Below are 19870 nucleotides of genomic sequence, written 5' to 3'. Positions count from 1 at the left end.
TTAGACACAAATTTTTAAATCTAAAAAATATTTCTATAAGCATTTCCAATAATACCAAATTAAAAGTAGAAGTATTTTCGTAATATGACAGAATAATATTAAGGTTTTTTTTTTATATGAATAACATATTCCATATAATTTAGGTGCCAAAAGTTTTATTACATTTGCATCATTTTTTACATTATCGAGAAAAATAAAATTTTTGAGATTTACTTTATATCAGTTTCAAACAACAAACGACTAACAATAACTTTGGGTAGTTCATGGTTTGTCTTCTGTTACTTAATAATAGAGTAACATTCTGATAATATTCTGATAAGTGTACACCAACAAATCATTGTACTATTGCGATTTGTTTGTAAACAGAACTTCTCATAGGAATTATTAAATTTAAGTAAATGCGTTTGTCATTCGATATGCGATACATATCAGGTGTTACATTTCTGTAAAGGTTATGTTCGTACAATAAATGTCTACAAAAATAATTTTCTCCACTACGAAGTAGATTTCAAAGCATATTCTTTATTTGAAGATTAATTGTACATCATGCCACTATTGTGCCCACGCCAGTAAAAAAATTATATTCTTACCGATCATAACTTATCTTGTTCCGACCTCCATATTTATACTTTTTATCAGGTACAATACAAGGCTGAACAAAATATGATTATGTAATCTTTGTTCTCGATAAACTCTTAAAAGGATACCTTTTTTTTTCACAAGTTTTACCCCATCTTTTTCCGTCTCACTCCATATATCTTTTTTTTTTTTCTCATTGTCGTTCAATTCAATAACATGAACAATAACGTAGATTTCGTTTAAGTATTATAAAACATCGTAAATAAGACACGTCTCCGATAAATAAAAAACTTAAACACAAACATTGTGCAACAAACATTTCACATAGAATGTTAACAAATACACTTTTCTTCGAACTTTTATAACGAATATGAACATATAGAATTCGATAATCCTTTTTCAAACGATAGATCGAACAAAAAATATAAATGATTAATATCAAGTGTAACGTAAAATTTAAAATCAATCTGGCATTAATCGATAACAGATGTAGATATATATGTATATAATGTGTGTACATAACACGGATGCAAATAATGCATCACTTCTCCTCTCGTATACAAAACATATACAGAACACTTAAAAAAAAAAAAAAAAAAAAAAGAAAAAAAATGTGAAAAAAAAGGAAAAGTACAACAAAGTCTGTCTTTTACACGACATCCCGGCGCATAATTAAACTTTCAAAACAAGTACAATAAAAACGCTGTTACATTTCTTTCTTTAAAGCGGACCTCAATAACGCACTGCGCATTGTTGTTACGAGCTTCTCAAGTTCTTCGACCTTCATCTTCAACATCCTGTTGACTCGTTCCAATTCAGTTGCTTTGTTCGACATCTCAATCTCTTTCGCTTTTTTGTTCATGCGTGACTTTCTTGAAGCTTCGTTGTTCTTTTCCCTGGATTCTCGATAGTGCGACACGAACGTTTGATCGTCTGTGTCACTCGTCTCGACGTAACGTTTTCGACTTGCTTTCTCGCGTCGCGCTCTGCTGTAAGTTTTTTCCACTTTGTTAGTAACCGTTGACCTCGTCACCCTTTCTGTTCTCCGGGATGTGACTGTAGAAGATGTTTCCATAGAAGACGACGATGTTATCGTCGATGCTGCTCGACTTTCTGTGCTCGGTGGGACCGTTTCGTTCTTCTCAGTTTTGACTTTTATACTAGTCTGTGGAGTCGTTACAGACGAGCTGGTGGTTGACCATGGTTTTGATGCTACTGATGAATCTGTTGAAACACTGCCTTCTGGAGATCGCATTTCATCCTGCAGCACAATACAAGATATTTTTATTGAGCATTATTTTGATGATACTTTCATTATATTGTTTCTTATATTAATTGTGGGTATCAACTTACATCGCAGAGGTACGATAATAAATCAAACGTATCCGACCCAGTGGTTTCGACAGTTTTTAGCACGTCCCACGTTTCACGTTGATTCTCGATGGAATCGAAAGAAGTCGGACCAGCATTGTTCAAATCAATATCTTCTATCGGATATCTGGATTGAGATGGTGTACTAACATCTGTATTATTCTGTTTGCTCCATGAGCTTCTATTTATTGTAGCTGCTGACCCTTTTGATAGCTTTAACCACAAGTTAGGTGTGTTAGATACTGCAGTACTATCTTCTTTCTCGTATTTACTAGTTACATCTGATGTTAATTGCAAGCTTTGGCAATTGTTACTCAAAGGCTCGTTTGTCTCAGCAGTGTTCATTTTCACATTCCACTTTTCTTCGTCTGCTACACTCATCAAATCTTTCAATACCCTCTCTTCTGACGACAAAACACTGTTACCCTCGTATTTCGTACCTGGAACATTATGATTATACAATTAAAAGAGATATCTTCCTATTATGGATGTACAGAAAATCATTAGGATATGTTTATACTGACCTGATAGTTTAAAAGTAGGTGATTCACCTGCATGAAAATCGCATTGACCCTGGAACGTGTCCATGCACCAACCACTTAAATCCTGAAAATTTTCCTCCCATGTGGAGGATGTTGCTTTCTCCTCTTCTTTTGTTATATTCGTTTTTGGCTGTGGAAATACCCATGGCCCTTTTAGTAATTCTGACTCCATGGTTGGGGATAGCAAAGGAACTGTGTCCATTTTTGAAGACTCTTCCTCGAGTGGCCACAATCTCACGCCACGAGAAGCAGATGACAGACGCGGCTGACGGTTGCATGGCTTTGATACCTAGAATTTCATTTCTTTAAAATTTTATCAAAACCAGTTGTTTTCTATAAGGTTTTGCACACTTAGTAGGGCACCTACGTTAAACACGCCTCCTTTCTCAAATGAAATGTTGCTGGCCGTTGGGCGTTCGTAAACGGGAGGGATTTTGAATACCTGCAAGAAAAAAAATGAAACTTTTAAATTTAGAATACACCGAGCGACATTCACGACATTTTGCAGATAGATAGCAAATAACAATTTCAATTAGTGTAAAGGGTGATTTTTAGTAATACTTTTATTTATAAACAGTTATAAAATGATCTACAGATAACCTTGGCTTTTATTTTATAGCATTTACTTTGCAGAAATCAAGTGAAGGTATGAAATAAACCAAACAATATTTCCTGATATCTAACTTATAAACATGCAGATAAAAATTATCAATAATCCCATCTATAAAACTTAATTATAGGGTAACAAAGAGAATATCAATTTATCGTGATAACAGTGTTAATATTTCACAGGAAAGATAATATCTTACATCTTTGCAAGATTATATAAATCTTATAAAACACGATATTGGGAATTAATTGCTTGTAATCAGTGGATAAAATATAATGCAAATAAAAAAAAAAACACGGCTCTTATAAATGGAATACTTTTGGTGTTAGCTATTTTACTTGGGCTATACCATGTTCAGCAAAAGTTGTTGAATAAAAAATTAAAATATTATTCAATCTGAAACATAAAAAGGGAGAAGAGAAGTTTTTAGTGAAACATCACAATTCATTGTATACCAAAAGTATTTTCTTCCTGCGAATCGATGGAAGTGCTAAAAACACTACTATTATCATGTACATGCCACGCACGACGAATATTTACGTATACGTAGAGCATGCATCCAATACGTGCGTTTTCAAATAATTACTTATCAATAAGTGGACTGATCGTTTCGTGTACGATTAACCGTAGAAAGAACGTGGTTCCCACAGTACGGCTGCGAACGTTGTTCGATTCAATCGTGACTCGTACCGCATCGTTCGCCTATCGAACCGATCGCGATTTTTCCATAAATGTAACGGCCACGTTTTATCATCGAGCCGCCCCGTTTTTTCGATACGTCCTCTTATCGAACCGTCAAGCAACACAGACCTCGTTGGGAAACGTTCATTTTACGTTGTTATCGAACTAACCTCGTTACGTAATACACAGCATCACCGCATGTGACTGAATTTTCGCAAACCGGCTTACGTTAACGCACATTCGTTCGCGTAACGTCGTGTCACGTTGGAACAACACGAATTTTGCGCAGAAACCGAATGAAAACGGTCGCGTGGCACGCTTGAGAATGCACACACACAATGACTCAGAACTTTCTGGAATGCTATATTTTGCACGGTCGCTACGACGTCCGGATCGATTCGCGCTACTGCTCGCCGCGGCGTAATTTCGAGTATTGCCAGTTCGTACGAATGACAAAATTAACCCGTCGATCAACGGTTATATAATCTGGTTACACGGCGGTCAGAGTCTACTAACGATAGATACACAGGTTGGAGAGCACAACAGAAAGTATATTAAAGTACACTCACCCTCCTTGACACGACTGGTATTGTTGTACCTTCCACTTGGAGCGCGAGAACTCTTTTATATACCGTTTTTACGGAACTTGTTCGTCGGATACAGTCTCGGTAATACGTGTTCCGGTGAGATTCGTTCACGAGCAACTCACTACAACGTCTGCACTGGCGCACTTTTCCGAACCTTCTCCGTGTATGCGAGCTGGAACGTCGGTGTCGGTAGTGCGGGATTAACACGTCACAGTACGATGCTCGTCAGACTACGAGCTGGTTGATCAGTAAACGCTCGAATACGTCACTTTTGACCAATCAGCGCGTGGATGAGCTCACTGTCGACCAATCGTTGCAGTGAAATCCAATAGGAAAAAGACTGAGACGTCATACGGAGAAATCTCAAGGAGACCCGTTCCAGTCGATAATCGTATTTTTCCATTTTTATACGTTCTCAGTTCGCTTTACTAGCGAGATTTTTGTCGTTTTTCGTTGCATAATGATATTAGGAGGAAGTTTGATTATTTATCCGTTGGGCTTTGTGATTGGTTTCATTGAAAATTTAACGTATAAACGGGAGGAAAAAGTTACTAAATAGTCGGAGTTGTTTTTTTTGGTAATATATTGTCGACAGAGTAGTCGCATGACGTTAATTATAAACTTGTTGCAATGGGCGTCGGAACAATGGTAGGTTACGTGACTGTGTATCAATTACATAAAAATGCGATGCATCGTTTTTATGGAACGTGTTTATTTCGGAATTTGCCGCAGTAATAATGCAACGTTATCGTTGGAGTGCATCAGTTCCGCGAGGAATTGAATGCATCGTGTTACTAGATGGAGTTAATGGTACTTGGTACGTAGATATGTAGAGGCGCATGTAGCGGTGTGAATCGATCATGAAAACGGATAGCATTTCGAACTGCGCAATATTTTATCTCGTACCTAATAATTCTTACACTCGTTATGATTTAATTTTTATTTATGATACGAACGATTTTCTACAATAATAATATATAATTATCTGACATAACGTTATGTAATATCGCTTACTAGAAACTTTTAATACCATGTACAATTTCGTTGGAACTAAAATTTTCTTTTTTTTTAATTTTATATCGAAATGTTCAGAATCGAAACAATAAACTGACGACTGTAAATTCATTTCACCATTCACCTCCATCCAAACTCCCCCCAAAAAAAAAAATGTTTCCAATAAAATAAAACAAAATGTAGTTAACTGAAAAATATTTCAATTAATCAATCAATCCGGTGGAACCTGATACTTGAAGCTGAATAAACATTTACACCGTAACTCGTAATGCACAAAACAGATTCTGCGGATTTCACGAGCCGCGTTAAGGTAACACGATAATTGTAGTAATTATAAACGAACGATGAGAACAATGAGCGCTTCAATCATTACAGCTGCTGTTGAAATTAATGACAAGCAGTTCTACGAAAGGTACCATGATTCATAGAACGTGTTTACACAGCAATACTTTCGTGAATTTATCAATCGCATTTAGAAGATTCTTTTTTTTTTGTCACCGATAGAATCAACGAGCACCGAAGACGACGACTATTTTATCAGCTCCGACGAATCAGATATCAGTACCGATGATAACGACGAGGACCAGTCTGACGAAATCGAGCAGAACTTGGAAAAAGAAAACAATTACAATAAGACTGTTCATCTGAATAAATTCTTCGAAGAGCACGTGGAGAACACGAGAAAACACTTATCATCGAGTGTACATAACGATAGTGTCTGGAACGATTTCGTGTTTGAGGACAAAATGTACAGGGTGATTCCTCTGAAATTAAGCGAAAAACTATTGAAATCGAAAGGTTCGATTCTATCGAAGAAAAATCGCTAGGATAATCGTAGGATAAGGAAGGTAGCACGTGAGGAACACGAGAAAACACTTATCATCGATTATACGTGACGATAGTGTCTGGAACGATTTCGTGTTTGAAGAAAAGAACACACAGGGCGATCTCTCGAAAATTACACGAAAAACTATTGAAATCGAAAGGTTTGTATCTGTCGAAGAAAGATCGCTAGGATAATCGTAGAATAAGAGTAACGAGAATAGCACGTGGAGAACACGAGAAAACACTTCTCATCGATTATACGTGACGATGGTGTCTGGAACGATTTCGTATTTGAGGAAAAAGAAAAATGTGTACAGGGTGATCCCTCTGAAATTCAACGAGAAAATATCGAAATCGAAAGGTTCGATTCTGTCCTAAGGAAAATCGCTAGGGATAATCGTAGGGATAAGGGTAACAAAAATGAATCAAACTCAGTATCTTGTTGTAATACATTTTATTAATAAAAAAAAAAAAAACAACCGTTTGTTAAAAGTTTTTACAAATACAAGTGGAAAACAGCTTGGTAGGCATTAAGGTATCAATGTACATCCGCGATCTGTTCTTTCGCTCCTTTTTTTTGATTTTTCTTCCCCGCCGCTGTGCGCCTACACATTTTTATTTCTTTTTCTGTTCCTTTTATATTACAGCGAGTGTGTTACACGTGTTTAACTATAGTAACAAAATATAAATTCGCTTATGTATAACTGTTTGGGGGACTGTATTAACATACATGCACACACTTGTTCTCTCGTTCGCGTCTCGTTAATCGGTAAGGAGTGACAGAGATAGGGACAGAGAGTTAATCGAATGATAGAGAAAAAAAAAAAAGATCCTTAACTAAAGGCTAGGTGGTATTATAAATTACAAAAAATTACAACCTCACGCTTGTGTAGTCTTTTCATCGCGAAACGTCGCCTCGTGTTTCTCGATCCCGTTGATCGATCGTGCGTATGAGTGCCGAAACAACGATCCAATTCGAACGATAGATCGTCGTTCCAGGACTCGGTCGTCTTTCAGATCCGTCGATCAACGCAACGTCGTTTCCGTATTGTACACGTTCTCGACGCTTCCTTACACATGTTCGAGTGATTCCACGAGTTCGATTCGATAGATTTCTGCTTTTTTTTTTCTCTCTTTTTCTTTCTCTTATTCATTTCCCGCTCGACGAATACACTCGAACAGCGCGCCGCTGGGTACAATCCTCGTCTGGGAATTAATAAATAAATCGGTTTCGACGATGGGTTGACATCCCCTCCCCACCCTTGTTCTTTACGCCGGTATCTCAGGGACGTCGATATGATAATTTTTTTGCTTCTTTGAATTCTACGCTGGTAGAACGTTGGTCATTCATCATGGTCACTGGCCCTCGCTATCGCTGTCGCTCTTGTCTGCAAATACATTTACGAACCTATTTAGAGTTTCATTAGAAATTTTTTCTTCACCGGAGCTATTCAACTACGTATTTACATTTTTGGACCATTTCTCGATACGATAGATTTTTGCGAATCAAAAATGTTGCTTTTTAAAACAAGAAGTTATAAGTGTTTACGGATCGATTTTTCTTTTCTTTTAGATAGTTTGAGTTAATTTTAATGTAAAAAAAATTTTAATGGAAATATGACGCCGTTGGAGTGCAAAGGGCTGACTGTTTGCGGTTCTTTTCGAAAAGTGGGCGAGGAAGGACGAGTAGAATAATTATCGAGTGTGTCATTTCTATTAATAATGCGCCAGAGATGACGTCAACACGAATCCAACTACCTATTGCAACTTGACCTTTAGATACGAAAAATTTATCGTCATAGGGATCTTCCTATTATCTAACTTACTTATACAGGCTGATAGTATTATCTAAAAGAGGTGAATCTACGTGAAAACTTCGCGTTCGTAATCTTTTAAAGATTTTTTAAAACACCTTGTGTAAAATTCGTACGGATCCAAGGTACTAAAAGTGTCACATTAAAAGAAGAAAAGAAAAAAAAAAATACGACTTGAGAAATATTTTACAAACTTCTGCCGCTGTTGGAAATGGGAAGGGAGGAATGTTGCTTGGATTGTGGTACCAACCTTTCTTGCCAGGATACGCGTGACGCTTCAGTCTGTCGTAAAGGTCGTCTTTCGTGCCATAAATGCTGGCGTTGGAGCGAGCGAGACTGTTCATCTTGCCATTGTGCAAGCTCTCTGGAAGAAGACGAGGAAAGAGAACTCGTGAAAGTCGTGGAACTTTAACGGGCGCTCCTTTCACGGAATGCCTCGAGTTTTTATGCTCACCTTTCATGTAGGTCTCGTTGTAAAAGTTGGGCATTTCCCAGCCGTCTTCCTCGTCGTCGTAATAGTGAGCGTAGGTACTATGGTGGGAAGGCGCGATCGACTCTGCGTACGGTGTGGGTGCGCCATAATAGAAGTTCACCTGGGAGCCATTTTGGTCTGTCGCTGGTGTGAGCATTTTCTTCGGTTCCTTCTTTCTGGAGGCTCTGTGGGAAAAAGTTTCATGGTTGAAACTGGATGAAATTTAAATACAAAATTGTCGAGAGAAGATTGCCTTCTATGTACATTTCTGAAAGCATTGAAACTTGTTTCTTAAGTTTCCGGAATTTTGGTTCTACTTTTTATGCGCTGAATTGTTTCTTTCTCGTTTCTTTAGGTTTTCTTTTATCTGTGCTAATATTCAAATTATTTCAGAATGATTAATTTCTTTACTTCCTTCCTTGTTCTACCTTTTTAGGGATTGAAGATCTTTTCATACTTTTTTATGCTTTTTCTTTTATGTTAATTTTTACACGGTACGAGAGTTGATAGAAGAATATCCCGCACTAGTGTCGTACAATTAATGGTTTCCACAGTGTTAAAAAATTCTTTGGAAATTTTTCAAAACCTTTTCCCAACAAAGGAAGTTATTTTTGATTCTACTAACCTGACACAGATCATCCATACAAGAAGAACGACGAAGATGATCAGAATGACACCACCAGCGATACCACCAGTGATGTAGAAGAATTCTGACTTTTCTGTGCATCGTTTTCCAGTGAAGCTTCCGCTGCATCTGCAAGACGGTTGTCCTCGCGAATCCTTGAGGCACACTCCTTCGTTGTCACAGTAGCCCATGCACACGTCCGTACATTCTGTTCCAGTTCCGTTGTATCCAGGTTTGCATTCACACTTGAAGTCGCTCGTTTCCGGAATTAGTAGGCAATAAGCGTTCGCGTCGCAGTGCATTTCTGCGTCGCTGGTCTCGCAGGGGTTCGTACAATCCGCTTTGCTGGTCTAATTTTGAAAGAAGAGGCAAGTTTTGAGAAGAGAAATTTTCAAACGCTGATAAATAACGAAGGAATTAATATCGAAGACCATAGAAATTAAGGAAAACTTCAATCACAAAGTGATTATATTTTTCATTCTCCATAAAAACTTAAGAAAATTGTAAAAAAGGTAGCTAATTGGTAGGTAACTGACGTAAACTATTAATGACGTAAAATATTAATCATTCAAGAAAAGGAGATAGGCGTAAACGATCATTTTTAATATCTACTCCATCCACATCACTCTAAAATTCATTTTTTCAAACTCCAGAACTTTAGAAAAATCTCAAATATTAATCATCCCAAGAAACGCAAACACAGAATCATCTAAATCCAATATTTCTCCAGAAAAGAAACTTACCGCCACGGTTCCTTTGGTGCTAGTATTAGGGGGACAAGGAATACAGAAAGTCTGCTGAGGCTCTGACTGATACGTTCCCTTCTTGCACTCCATACACTCGTTCAAAGTTCCATTCAGATAGGTTCCAGGCTCGCATACAGGTAAAGAGCACTCTTCTATCGCTGCAGAGCCCATGTTTGGTGTCGTCCTGCCCACAGGACACGCCTGACAGGCAGCTTGCACTCCTTGCGTCCTGTAACTTCCTCTTGGACAAGGTTCGCATTTTCCTTCCACGGCCAATTGTTGTCCAGAGCCACACTCGTCTCTGCATTCCTCTCGAGAGACAGCTTCAGCTGTTCTAGTGGTCTTTCCAAGTCCACATAGCAGACAAGAGAAGCTACCTTCGTTAGGTTGATAGAAACCATGGCCACAACTTCGACAGAGACCCGCTATGTCGTCGTAGTACTTTCCTGCAGGACATCTTTCCTTGCAGTCAGCTGCACTACGAGCACCTGGCCCTACTGTCACGCTGGGACGACCAGCGATCACGGGACAGGAACTGCACTTCAGCTGTCCCGACTCGCTTTGGTAGCTTCCGACCGGACAGGACAGGCACTGCTTCGTTTCTTCGTCGTAGAACGTTCCCACGGCGCAGGGCACTAATTTGAGGGAGAAAAGAAGGGTCATTTCGTGATGAATTGGAAAGAAAGAAGGGTCGTTTCAGGAGAAATCGCGAGAAAAGATTATGGGTTATTTCATGAAAGACTGATCACTTTTTCACGCCGATGTGAAGGATTTTGTTTAGAATGAAACATCATTTCGTCGACGTCTAATTGTAAGTCATCATTTTGCTGATTTCGAATTTTTATGAAAGCATGGATTTTAGAGTTCTACAATTTTTGCCTATTTTCGTGAAAATGGGGTACTGTAATTTGAGGGAAGAAAGAAGTGTCGTTTCATGATGAATTCTACACGAGAGATCTTGTTTAAAATGAGATATGATGTAGTCCACGTGAAATTAGGAGGGATTTAAGTCATCATTTTGCTGGTTTCGAATTTTTTTGAAAAACATGGGTGTTCCAATTTTACAATTTTTGCCTATTTTCATGAAAGTGAGTTGTGTTAAAAAATTTGATCTGGAAAATTATTTGTCGAATTTAGTTCACTTCTGTTTTTATTTTAATCTAGAAGGTTCAGGTCTACTCTAATAATTTTTTGAAAAAATGTGATCATATTTCTTGAAATTTTACCTATCTACCTTCAACACTTTACAGTCTATGACAACGATTTTCTGAAAGATCATCGATAAAAAACTCACCACAATCAGGTGCCATAACGACCTGTCCCACCGGACAATCATAATCAGACTCCAAAATCAGAGATGCTGGATCAGGCACGGTGTTAGGCAGAATATCATGAACATCGAATTGATCTTCCTCCAGGATCAGCCTCTCCAGTAACGTTTGAACAGTTGCCCTCTCGTTCGAGTTCGCGTTCAAAATCGGGTCGCTATAAAATACACAATGTTATTAACAAACTGTAAACCGATGGAGTGTCTATTTTAGCGACAGGCAAAGGAGAGTATGCGCAAGTATATACAGCCGTTATCTGAAGGCGGAGGTAATCAGGCAGCCTTTCCATTGGTTCCTGGCCAGCTTAGTGTCACTTATCGACACCCATTAATCTTATGTACCTACGTAATGTTTTAATATGTTCAAGACATCCTGGGACCCTAATGTATTACATGTCTGTGGCAGAGTGTTTTTGTATCGGTGTAATGTTCTGTTGTAGTGGACCAAAGCTGTTTGGTAATCGAGCTCCTTGACACAGATTTCTTGATTCTCTAAAGAGAATCTTAAAAGTTCCTCGAGGAAAAATATTCAAACGTTTTATCGAGTAAAAGAATTCTACCAAAATATTTAATTTTGGTAAAAAAGCAGTTATACTGAATTTTTCGCACTTTTAGAAATATTGCATTAAAGGAAATTTTGGAAAATATTGTTTTCGTAAAAATTTTCCAACAGATTTTTCAACGGTTACCGAATGATCGTCGAAGAATCAATCGGAGTAAACAAATTTGACCAAAATAATTAATTTGGATAGAAAAGCAATTATACTGAATTTCTGGAACTTTGAATGTGTGTGCCAATTGAATATTACATCAAAGGAAAAAATTTATATTTTTCAACGGTTACTGAATGATTATCGAAGATTCAACCGAACAGCTTGGTTGCAAGTCAGGTGTTATACTGTTCCGAGTTACGTTGTTATTCTACTATCGATTCGTTTGTCCCTAGTTAAGTGTCCCATTCAACTAGTCTGTCCCGTGTGAACAGTTAGTAACAACGTGCATACCAGTGTTTTACTTCTGTATAGTCAAAATTTCGAATTCTTAAAAAAAAACAACGATATCATAGCGACAACTGATTAAGAATCGACCATGTATCATTTTTTTTTTCCCTCCTTAAAATACACAATATGGTCACATGGAGAATAATGGTTCCTCGTCACCTCAGGAGAGAGCTAACTAGAGTCTAATTAGTTCGTTTTAGTAACGTTATGATATAGTTTTGTTCGGTGTACGTTTTCATGCATTGTCGATTTCGTATGCGTATGGTAAAATGGTTCATGGTTCGAATTCGCAATTTGTATAAATGGTGAGAGATGATTATGCCGGATAACACCGAGCACCGTATGACGAGAACACATGTACAATGAGATACGTTTCGCACGTGGCGTAAATTCGTTTGTGCTGTCCTTACTTTATCGCTGGGAACGAGATCTCCACCTCGTAGGTATCGCTGCCTTGCCGCGCTTGTCTCGTTCTGCGATGCAACACAAGTAATACAGGCTCAGTATACTAATCTTTTCTCATTTCAATTTGGCTGATTTCGAAGCTGTTTGGTAACTACTACTAGAGGCTAACTGAACATCAGATACCGCGTCGAAATGAAACTTTCGACTTTTTATTCATTTTCTAATTAAAAAGCGTTTACAATCTGTTGAGAAATTTCGAAAGAATAAAAAAGGACGACTTACGGTTCTGCTGGAACTACCGCAGAGATTATGTACGTTCCGCCATCTTCCTCGTTCGTTTCCCTCGTGGTGCGCACGCGATGATCGCATTGGACGTCGATTTGCAACTCCTTGCACTCTCGAGATCCTACAGAGAAGGAAATGTAAAATATTCGTTTCTATTTCTTCTTTCTTCTTTTCTTTAAATACTGTATTATTCGCATTTTCTGTATTGAGTGGTAAAAATATGATTTACCTTCGAACGAGTACGAGCAGAAGTTCCAATCTCTGTTCAAAGAGTTCACGGCGTCTCGAACTTTCTTCTTGAGCACTCCCTGTCCAGCTTCGTTGCAGAGCACAGACGTTGGGAAGTTCATTCTGATTCTGAATACACGCTGAGCTGCTGTGGCGCCTGAACAACACAGAAAATAATATTAAAATAAATTACAGTATTAAATATAATAGAAAAGTAAAGAAATTGAGTGATTTACTTGTGCAAGCTGGATAGATCAGTGGAAGAGATGGATCGTTCGTTGGCCTCCAGAAGCCTTCAGCTCCACAAGTGTAGAATTTAGGAACTTCTTGGGAGAATCTGAGTCCAGTATTGCAGAAGATTTCACAGACTTTAAATTGGCCACCCGAGCCCCAATCTTTGCATTGTTGCGTGCCACCAATTGGATCAGCAAGCTCTGGACAGAAGTCAGCTGAAGAAAGAGAACATTTTCATGTCATAAATATTGCAAAATGTAAAAGCCCTAAATATAATAACAAACTTAAGACTTACACAACACGTAGACCTTGAAATTGCAACTGGCCGAGTTACCAGCCTGATCATAAGCCACGTAACTAATATCATAAGTTCCCCACATCAAAGTTTGCCCAGACTTGTGTCCATTCTTCTCCTGGATCTTCGCTATGCCAACATTGTCCACGAATCTTGGCTCGTCCCAGCTGACTATAGCCGAGCCATTCTTAGCAATCACCCAAAGATCACCTGGACAGTGTTCCACTTTCGGTGGAATCTTGTCAGATTCCAACTGTTGACACTTGCTGCCACCGTAACCAGGCGGACACACTCTTTGACCACAGTGCGATGGTACCACTCGTTCTACACCTCCGACAGTTTCATCGTAGCCTGCCCATGTTAGCACCAGTCCTTGATAAAGTACAGGTTCCGTACGACAGTCTCGAACTTGTTTCTGAATCTCGTTTGTCACATGAAGAGCTCGACTCCAGATTTGAACTTTGGTCAAGTGTCCCTGGAATCCTGATTCCGTGTAGATGTATCGAATGAAAAAGTTAGATTTATGAGAGAAACATTGAGACTTATGGTTCTGAGTGAATGTTGAGTTGGCTTACTAAGCTGGTAGAGATCTTCCACTTCCGTAGCCTTCGGTTTTACTAGCAATTAGACCTTCAGTGATGAGAACCAATTCTCCACTATTTTCACCGTTCCAAACTACAGCAACGTGATGCCATTGACCATCGTTAATCGTTGCATACTCCCTAAATGGCAAATAGACATCTTGCAAGTCGTGGAACAGAGACACTTGGACGCCATTGCTGTGCGCTTGGATCATGAGTCTTCGATTTGTTGGAACGTGTGGAGAGCTAGAATAATATTGAATGTGCATTAAAACGTTGCAATCAAAGAGGTTTTAACTGAAGAATTAGCAATTTGAGAGTCTACCTGACGGCATAGAGAGTGAAGAATATTCCAGCTTCATCTTTTTGAGTGTATTGTACCCACATGGCCACAGTTAAGCTCTTTCTTGCTCCAGTGAAGAATGGAATGATTTGAGCCGCGCTACTGCGCGCTGGATCGCTAAAGTATAAATCGTAATCCACTTGGATGGCTGAAAAAATTTTTGATATAAATTATTTGATATAAATTATAATTTCTACGTTCCTGCATAATTAACACTTACATTTCCTACAATCGTCACCAGTCAAATTGAAAGGACACTGGCAGAAGAATTTTCCAGTAAGATCGATGCAGGTCGCTGAAGGAGGGCACGAGTTCTCCTTGCAGTCGATTATGTCATCCTCACATGTTTTACCTATGCAACATAATTATATCATTGTTTACGATTTCTAGTATTACCATGACAATTATATAATTCATTAATCATTCACCTGTATATCCTGGTGGACAAACACAAGTGAAACCAGCACCATCATCGACACAAGTGGCGCCATTTTTGCAGGCACCAGCCTGACAAGCATCGTACTCATACTGGCACCCGATTCCAGTATAGTCGTCAGGACAAGTACAGTTAAGTCCTGATCCAAAGTCTTGGCAACGCCCATTGTGCATGCAAGGGTTTCCAATGCAACGTTCTGGTGCAGTTTCACACTGCTTTCCATCTGTTCCTGATGGACAGCTATTTAACAAAACGAGACGTTAAGAACAATCTAAACCTCCGACAAGTCGTACAATTCTAACTTCATACTTACACGCAGAAGTAATCCACGAATAAGTCAACACAAGCTGCATCATTTTGACAAGGATGATTCTGGCACATTCCAACGTCAATCTCACAGTGGACTCCAGTCCAACCCTCAGGGCACATACACTTGAAGCCACCAACTTCGTCTCTGCATGTAGCACCATTCAGACAAGGATCAGAAGCACAGTCGTCGATGTTAATCTCACAGGCAGATCCGGTGTAGCCCTCACGGCAGTGGCAAACGAAAGTGTTGTCCAAGTCGACGCAACGATCAGTGCCAACTGGACTGCAAGGATCACTGAGACATTCGTCCAGTTCAGCTTCACACTGAAGACCAACGAAACCTGGCCTGCACTTGCAGACGAATCCTTCCAATTGATCTACGCAGGTTCCTCCATTCTGACAGGGATCAGAGGCACAGTCGTCGATAGTGTGCTGACACTGTTTGCCTGTGTAGCCTGGTTCACATGTGCAAGTGTATCCATCGACCTGATCGATACACTGGCCATTGTTTCTGCAAGGTTTGCCAGAACATTCGTTGATATTGGTCTCACAAGCTGTGCCTGTCCATCCTGGGTGACAGATGCACTCGTGGCTGAACAGATTGTCTACGCATATTCCATTCAGACAGGGATTGCCTGAACAAAGATCTATCTTGTCGTGGCAACGTTTGCCGGTGAATCCTGGAGGACAGTCACAGCTAAAGTCAGCTACCAAGTCTGTGCAATTGGCTCCTAGTAAGCAAGGCTTCTCAGCACAGTCGTCAGTGTTGATCTCGCAGCTCTGACCCTCCCAGCCTGGCAGGCAGTCACATTTGTAGCGGCCTTGTTGAAGAGCTACGCACGTGGCACCGTTGTTGCAAGGATTTCCACTTGCTGTGCAAGGATTTATCTGGAAAATTGAAGAAATTGTTATTTTTGGTCCAAGCTAGAATCTGCTCACCGTTGTTCCAAAGCTACCATTAAAAATAACTCACAGTGATGTCACAGTCGACTCCAGTGTACCCAGATCGACAGAGACAGGTGTAATTGTTAAATCCGGGCTCGTCTTTGCACATAGCCCTCTCAGGACACGTCTCGTTGCTACAATCCGACTTCTCCTCCTGGCAATTGACCCCAGAGTAGCCATTGGCACACTGACACCTGTAACCCTGTGGCAGATCGATGCAAGTGGCTCCGTTGTAACAAGGCTGAGAGGCACATTCGTCGATGTCAATTTCACAACGTCTTCCTGAGAAACCAGCTGGACAGAGACACTGAACTCCATGTCCCATGGGAACACACAAGCCTCCATGTTGACATACGCTGTCAGTACACTGCACTGGCTTGCACTCTTCCCTTCCAACAGCCCCTGGACCATCGGTGTACATGTTCGTTGGACATTCGACGCAAGTGGTAGCTCCATGTTGAGGCTGGAAGAAATCTTTTGGACACTGGGCACAAGGAGCCAGCCCTGTGTCAGAGTACATGCCAGGCGAGCATTTTCCTCTGCACCTATCTCGACCTGGTGCAGCTGGTTGATACGTGAAAGTGCCTGCTGGGCAAGTCTGACAGTCTTTGTAGCCGCCAACTGGTGGTTCTCCTGTGTAGCTATTTCTAGGACACTCTAGACAAGGTACCAGTCCTGTGGGAGAGTATGTACCATATCCACAGACTGGTATACAGTCGTCTATGCTCTTAGAGCCTTCTTCTCGAGTGTATGTACCGAATGGACACCTCAAACAGGATCCCTGACGATCACTGTTCTGGTAGAAGCCTTTGGGACAGGATGTGCACTGTTTCTGTTTCTCTCCAGCGAACGTTCCAGCTGGACAGTGTACTAGAAGTGGGAATAAAGGGAACTAGAACTTTTGTTGACAATTTCAAAAATGAAAATTCTAAGTCTACTCACGGCATCGTGGAACGTCGTTGGTGTCCATGTTCAAAACTTCACCAATGCTACAGGTGAAGCCTCGCGTGATGGAGGATTTGAGGGCTCGAAGTGGAGGACACTGGTTTCCAATAGCAGAAACGTTTAGCAGAGGTTCTATGACTGCACTGGTGGAGGGAACTGATAGATCGAAGATCAGATTTAACGTAGATCCACAGAGATCGTATAATTGAGGCTGGCGTATGGCTGGGACGATTACGAGAATGAAGTCCATCTGAAATTTACATATACATCATTAGCGACTTATTGATCAGGCACTTTTTAAATCGTCGTCTAAGATAGCCACCTTCAAGACGTTTTCTTCCATTAAATAAGGCACAGATCTCACAAATGACACGTTCATGTTCACGTTAACAGCAGAGCAACGTTGAGTCAGGATATTGTTCAAGTTCATGTAATACTGAGACATTAGATCTTGGTACTGAGGTAGACAGGATCTAGAAACCGCGCCATTCGCACGATAGGTCACTGCTGCTACCACGTGGTAATTTGCCTGTTGTGTGTCTACAAATTTAAACAAATATATTTGAAATATTCCTATAGACACATTCTAAAAAGTAAGCTGAATTTAAAAAATTAGAAAACTCACTTTCTGAGACACAATCAGGAACAACGGAAGAGGGAGACCAATGTTTGATAATGTCACAAGCGAATGTCTTCACTGGGGCACCATCGGTGAATCTGAAGCCGTTTTTACAAGTAGCGATGCATTGAATTCCTTTGTCACCAGGAACACATTTAAGTCCTCCATTAGCAGGCGGTTTCAGCTCCCAATCGACGCAAGGTGTCGCTTGTACAGACACTTGGAAGTGACAAGAAGCTCTATTACCACTTGTGTCTGTCGCATAAACAGTCACATTCTCGAAGCCACCAATTGGTATCACTGCTCTTTCCGGAACGAACGTGATTTTCACTGGTCCAGAAGCATCAGTTGCGTTGATCCTTCTGCGAGTTTCGTTGAAGTTGACAGAGTAACTCTCTTGCTTCTCTGTCAGTTCTATAACGTAGCTTTGAGGGCAGCTAAGTTTTGGTGGAGTTACATCTGCGAATAGTTAGAAAAATACAAACGTTTTAACGTTAACAATTTTTTATTTAAATGCAAAACTTTCTGTAGTAAGAAAAGTGAATTCTATACTGACCAGGTACTGTGATATTAATCTCGCAAATAGCAACATTTCCATCATAATCGAACGCCACATATTTCACCACTGAGTCCTCAAATACTCTAAGCGGTGTCCTAAAACTATGAGGCTTCACTTCCAATCGAGCAATACTTCCACTGTTATCGATAGCAGAAGGTTCAGTGAAGTTCACAGGCAACAATCCTCCATCAGCTCCCTTTTGTACAACTATAGGCTGTTGAGGGCAATTCTGGAACACTGGTGGCTCATTGTCCACACAAGGCGAGAAGCCGTAATCGTAACCCAACAATGGTTCCGCCACTGGCTCCTCGCATCCCATCAATTCGAACTTCAAACAAGCATTATCCATGTAACTAACTATCCCCAAGATGACAAAACGAGCTTGGACATATTTAGGCAGAGTGATCATCGCCAGTTCGCCATAATTTCCAGGATCTCTCATGGTCAAGTTGAAATTAGGGAAATAGACTACGTAATTCTCAATTTCAGCCTGTTTGTAGAAGAATCGAATCTCTGTTGGTCTACCAACCACGTCATTCGTCACCACACCTTTCACCAAAATCGCCTTCACCCTGAAAACCTGTCCTAAGTCGACGCTCACGTAAGTGAACGCCTCTTGCTTGCCACACCAACCGGTCACAGAGTTCAGACGAACGTTCTTAGCCTCGTAGTTAGGCCTCTCTGACGTTGCGTTGATAGCTGAGTCTGGAATTCGTCCAGAAGCCAATCCCAGTGGTTTAACAACCTTGCATTCTGGTTCTCGAACGCAGACAATTGGTCGAGGATTAATCAGAATGTATCCTGGTCTGCTGCAACCAAATTGCACCTCTGAACCTTGCTCGTAGCTTCTGGCTACCTGGAAGCCATCGCTTGGTCGTCCAGGATCTTCACAGACTGGACCTTCGCATCGAAGGTTACCAAAGTCCCAGATTCCATTCGCCTGACACCTGACCACGTTATCGTGACGATTGGTTTGTCCAGCTAGCTTGAAGGTGTCTTGGCAGCCAAAGAAGAAGGACGATTGGTATTTGGTGTCTAGATATTGGCCGTATTCCGCTCCAGGTGTTGGCAGAGGCTTTCCACAGTCAGCTCTTGGACAGGCTGGCTGGAATCCTGACAACCAGTAGTCTGGTAGGCCTGGTTTCGGATCATAGACGCACTGGCGGAAGTCTGAGGTAGCTGTGTTTCGTAGGTATCGACCATTACTGCCACATTTTAGCGTCACGTTTTGTTTGAATGGTACTAGAACGCTTGCTTCATCGCTGCGAATTACTGAGAGTCCCTCGTTCTTGTCGTCCGGCAGGGACACGCATTTGGCATCTGTGGGAACATTTTTTATAGGGTACTTTATTATTATTATCACCATTTAGATAGTCTTTATACGTTAGGATATAGGAAACAAGTACAGATGTATGGCAAGTTATTTATAAAAGTTCCTCTACTATTGTTCTGGGAAGATTTATCGACGATGTGTCTATGATTTGAGTTAAAT

The 19870-nt window shown here is 40.3% G+C and overlaps 3 protein-coding genes across 3 annotated transcripts in view; 1 reads left to right on the top strand and 2 right to left on the bottom strand.

Moving 5' to 3' along the window:
• Nucleotides 1–1108: 1108 nt before the first annotated feature.
• LOC108579747 (uncharacterized protein YMR317W-like) lies at nt 1109–4773 on the bottom strand. The gene is made up of 6 exons (XM_017943355.1): nt 4640–4773; nt 4353–4542; nt 2860–2934; nt 2475–2781; nt 1933–2390; nt 1109–1840 (listed from the first exon to the last, which is right to left on the bottom strand). Exons 1-6 carry the CDS (start codon nt 4771–4773, stop codon nt 1286–1288), a joined length of 1719 nt encoding a protein of 572 aa, XP_017798844.1. The 3' UTR covers nt 1109–1285.
• Nucleotides 4774–5617: 844 nt separating this feature from the next.
• LOC108579746 lies at nt 5618–6211 on the top strand. Its single transcript, XM_017943354.1, has 3 exons — nt 5618–5694; nt 5760–5796; nt 5889–6211. Exons 1-3 carry the CDS (start codon nt 5653–5655, stop codon nt 6209–6211), a joined length of 402 nt encoding a protein of 133 aa, XP_017798843.1. The 5' UTR covers nt 5618–5652.
• A 1117-nt stretch (nt 6212–7328) lies between these two features.
• LOC108579756 (sushi, von Willebrand factor type A, EGF and pentraxin domain-containing protein 1) overlaps nt 7329–19870 on the bottom strand; it is a 52081-nt gene continuing 39539 nt past the window's right edge. The window contains 20 exon segments of the mRNA XM_017943364.1: nt 7329–7597; nt 8274–8387; nt 8478–8680; nt 9121–9470; nt 9864–10501; nt 11161–11351; nt 12605–12667; nt 12882–13005; nt 13114–13269; nt 13349–13561; nt 13642–14468; nt 14548–14713; nt 14786–14917; nt 14994–15241; nt 15315–16198; nt 16284–17125; nt 17198–17450; nt 17523–17740; nt 17826–18278; nt 18376–19698. Coding sequence (XP_017798853.1) covers nt 7566–7597; nt 8274–8387; nt 8478–8680; nt 9121–9470; nt 9864–10501; nt 11161–11351; nt 12605–12667; nt 12882–13005; nt 13114–13269; nt 13349–13561; nt 13642–14468; nt 14548–14713; nt 14786–14917; nt 14994–15241; nt 15315–16198; nt 16284–17125; nt 17198–17450; nt 17523–17740; nt 17826–18278; nt 18376–19698 — 7430 coding nt within the window. The 3' untranslated portion in view covers nt 7329–7565.

The sequence above is a fragment of the Habropoda laboriosa genome, unplaced genomic scaffold (genome assembly GCF_001263275.1).
Source record: "Habropoda laboriosa isolate 0110345459 unplaced genomic scaffold, ASM126327v1 scaffold72, whole genome shotgun sequence".
Taxonomy (NCBI): Eukaryota; Metazoa; Arthropoda; class Insecta; order Hymenoptera; family Apidae; genus Habropoda; species Habropoda laboriosa.
The sequence above is the reverse complement of the archived record's forward strand: the minus strand, read 5'-3'. Positions and strand labels throughout refer to the sequence as shown.

Excerpts from the sequence above, each read along its gene's own strand:
- LOC108579746 (XM_017943354.1), top strand. The coding sequence starts at position 5,653 with ATGCACAAAACAGATTCTGCGGATTTCACGAGCCGCGTTAAG. Across the intron at positions 5,695-5,759 it reads ATTTCACGAGCCGCGTTAAG|CTGCTGTTGAAATTAATGAC; the intron begins GTAACACGATAA and ends CAATCATTACAG. Across the intron at positions 5,797-5,888 it reads GACAAGCAGTTCTACGAAAG|AATCAACGAGCACCGAAGAC; the intron begins GTACCATGATTC and ends TGTCACCGATAG.
- LOC108579747 (XM_017943355.1), bottom strand. The coding sequence starts at position 4,773 with ATGGAAAAATACGATTATCGACTGGAACGGGTCTCCTTGAGATTTCTC. Across the intron at positions 4,543-4,639 it reads CACGCGCTGATTGGTCAAAA|CTCGCATACACGGAGAAGGT; the intron begins GTGACGTATTCG and ends CCGACGTTCCAG. Across the intron at positions 2,782-2,859 it reads AGAAAGGAGGCGTGTTTAAC|GTATCAAAGCCATGCAACCG; the intron begins GTAGGTGCCCTA and ends ATGAAATTCTAG.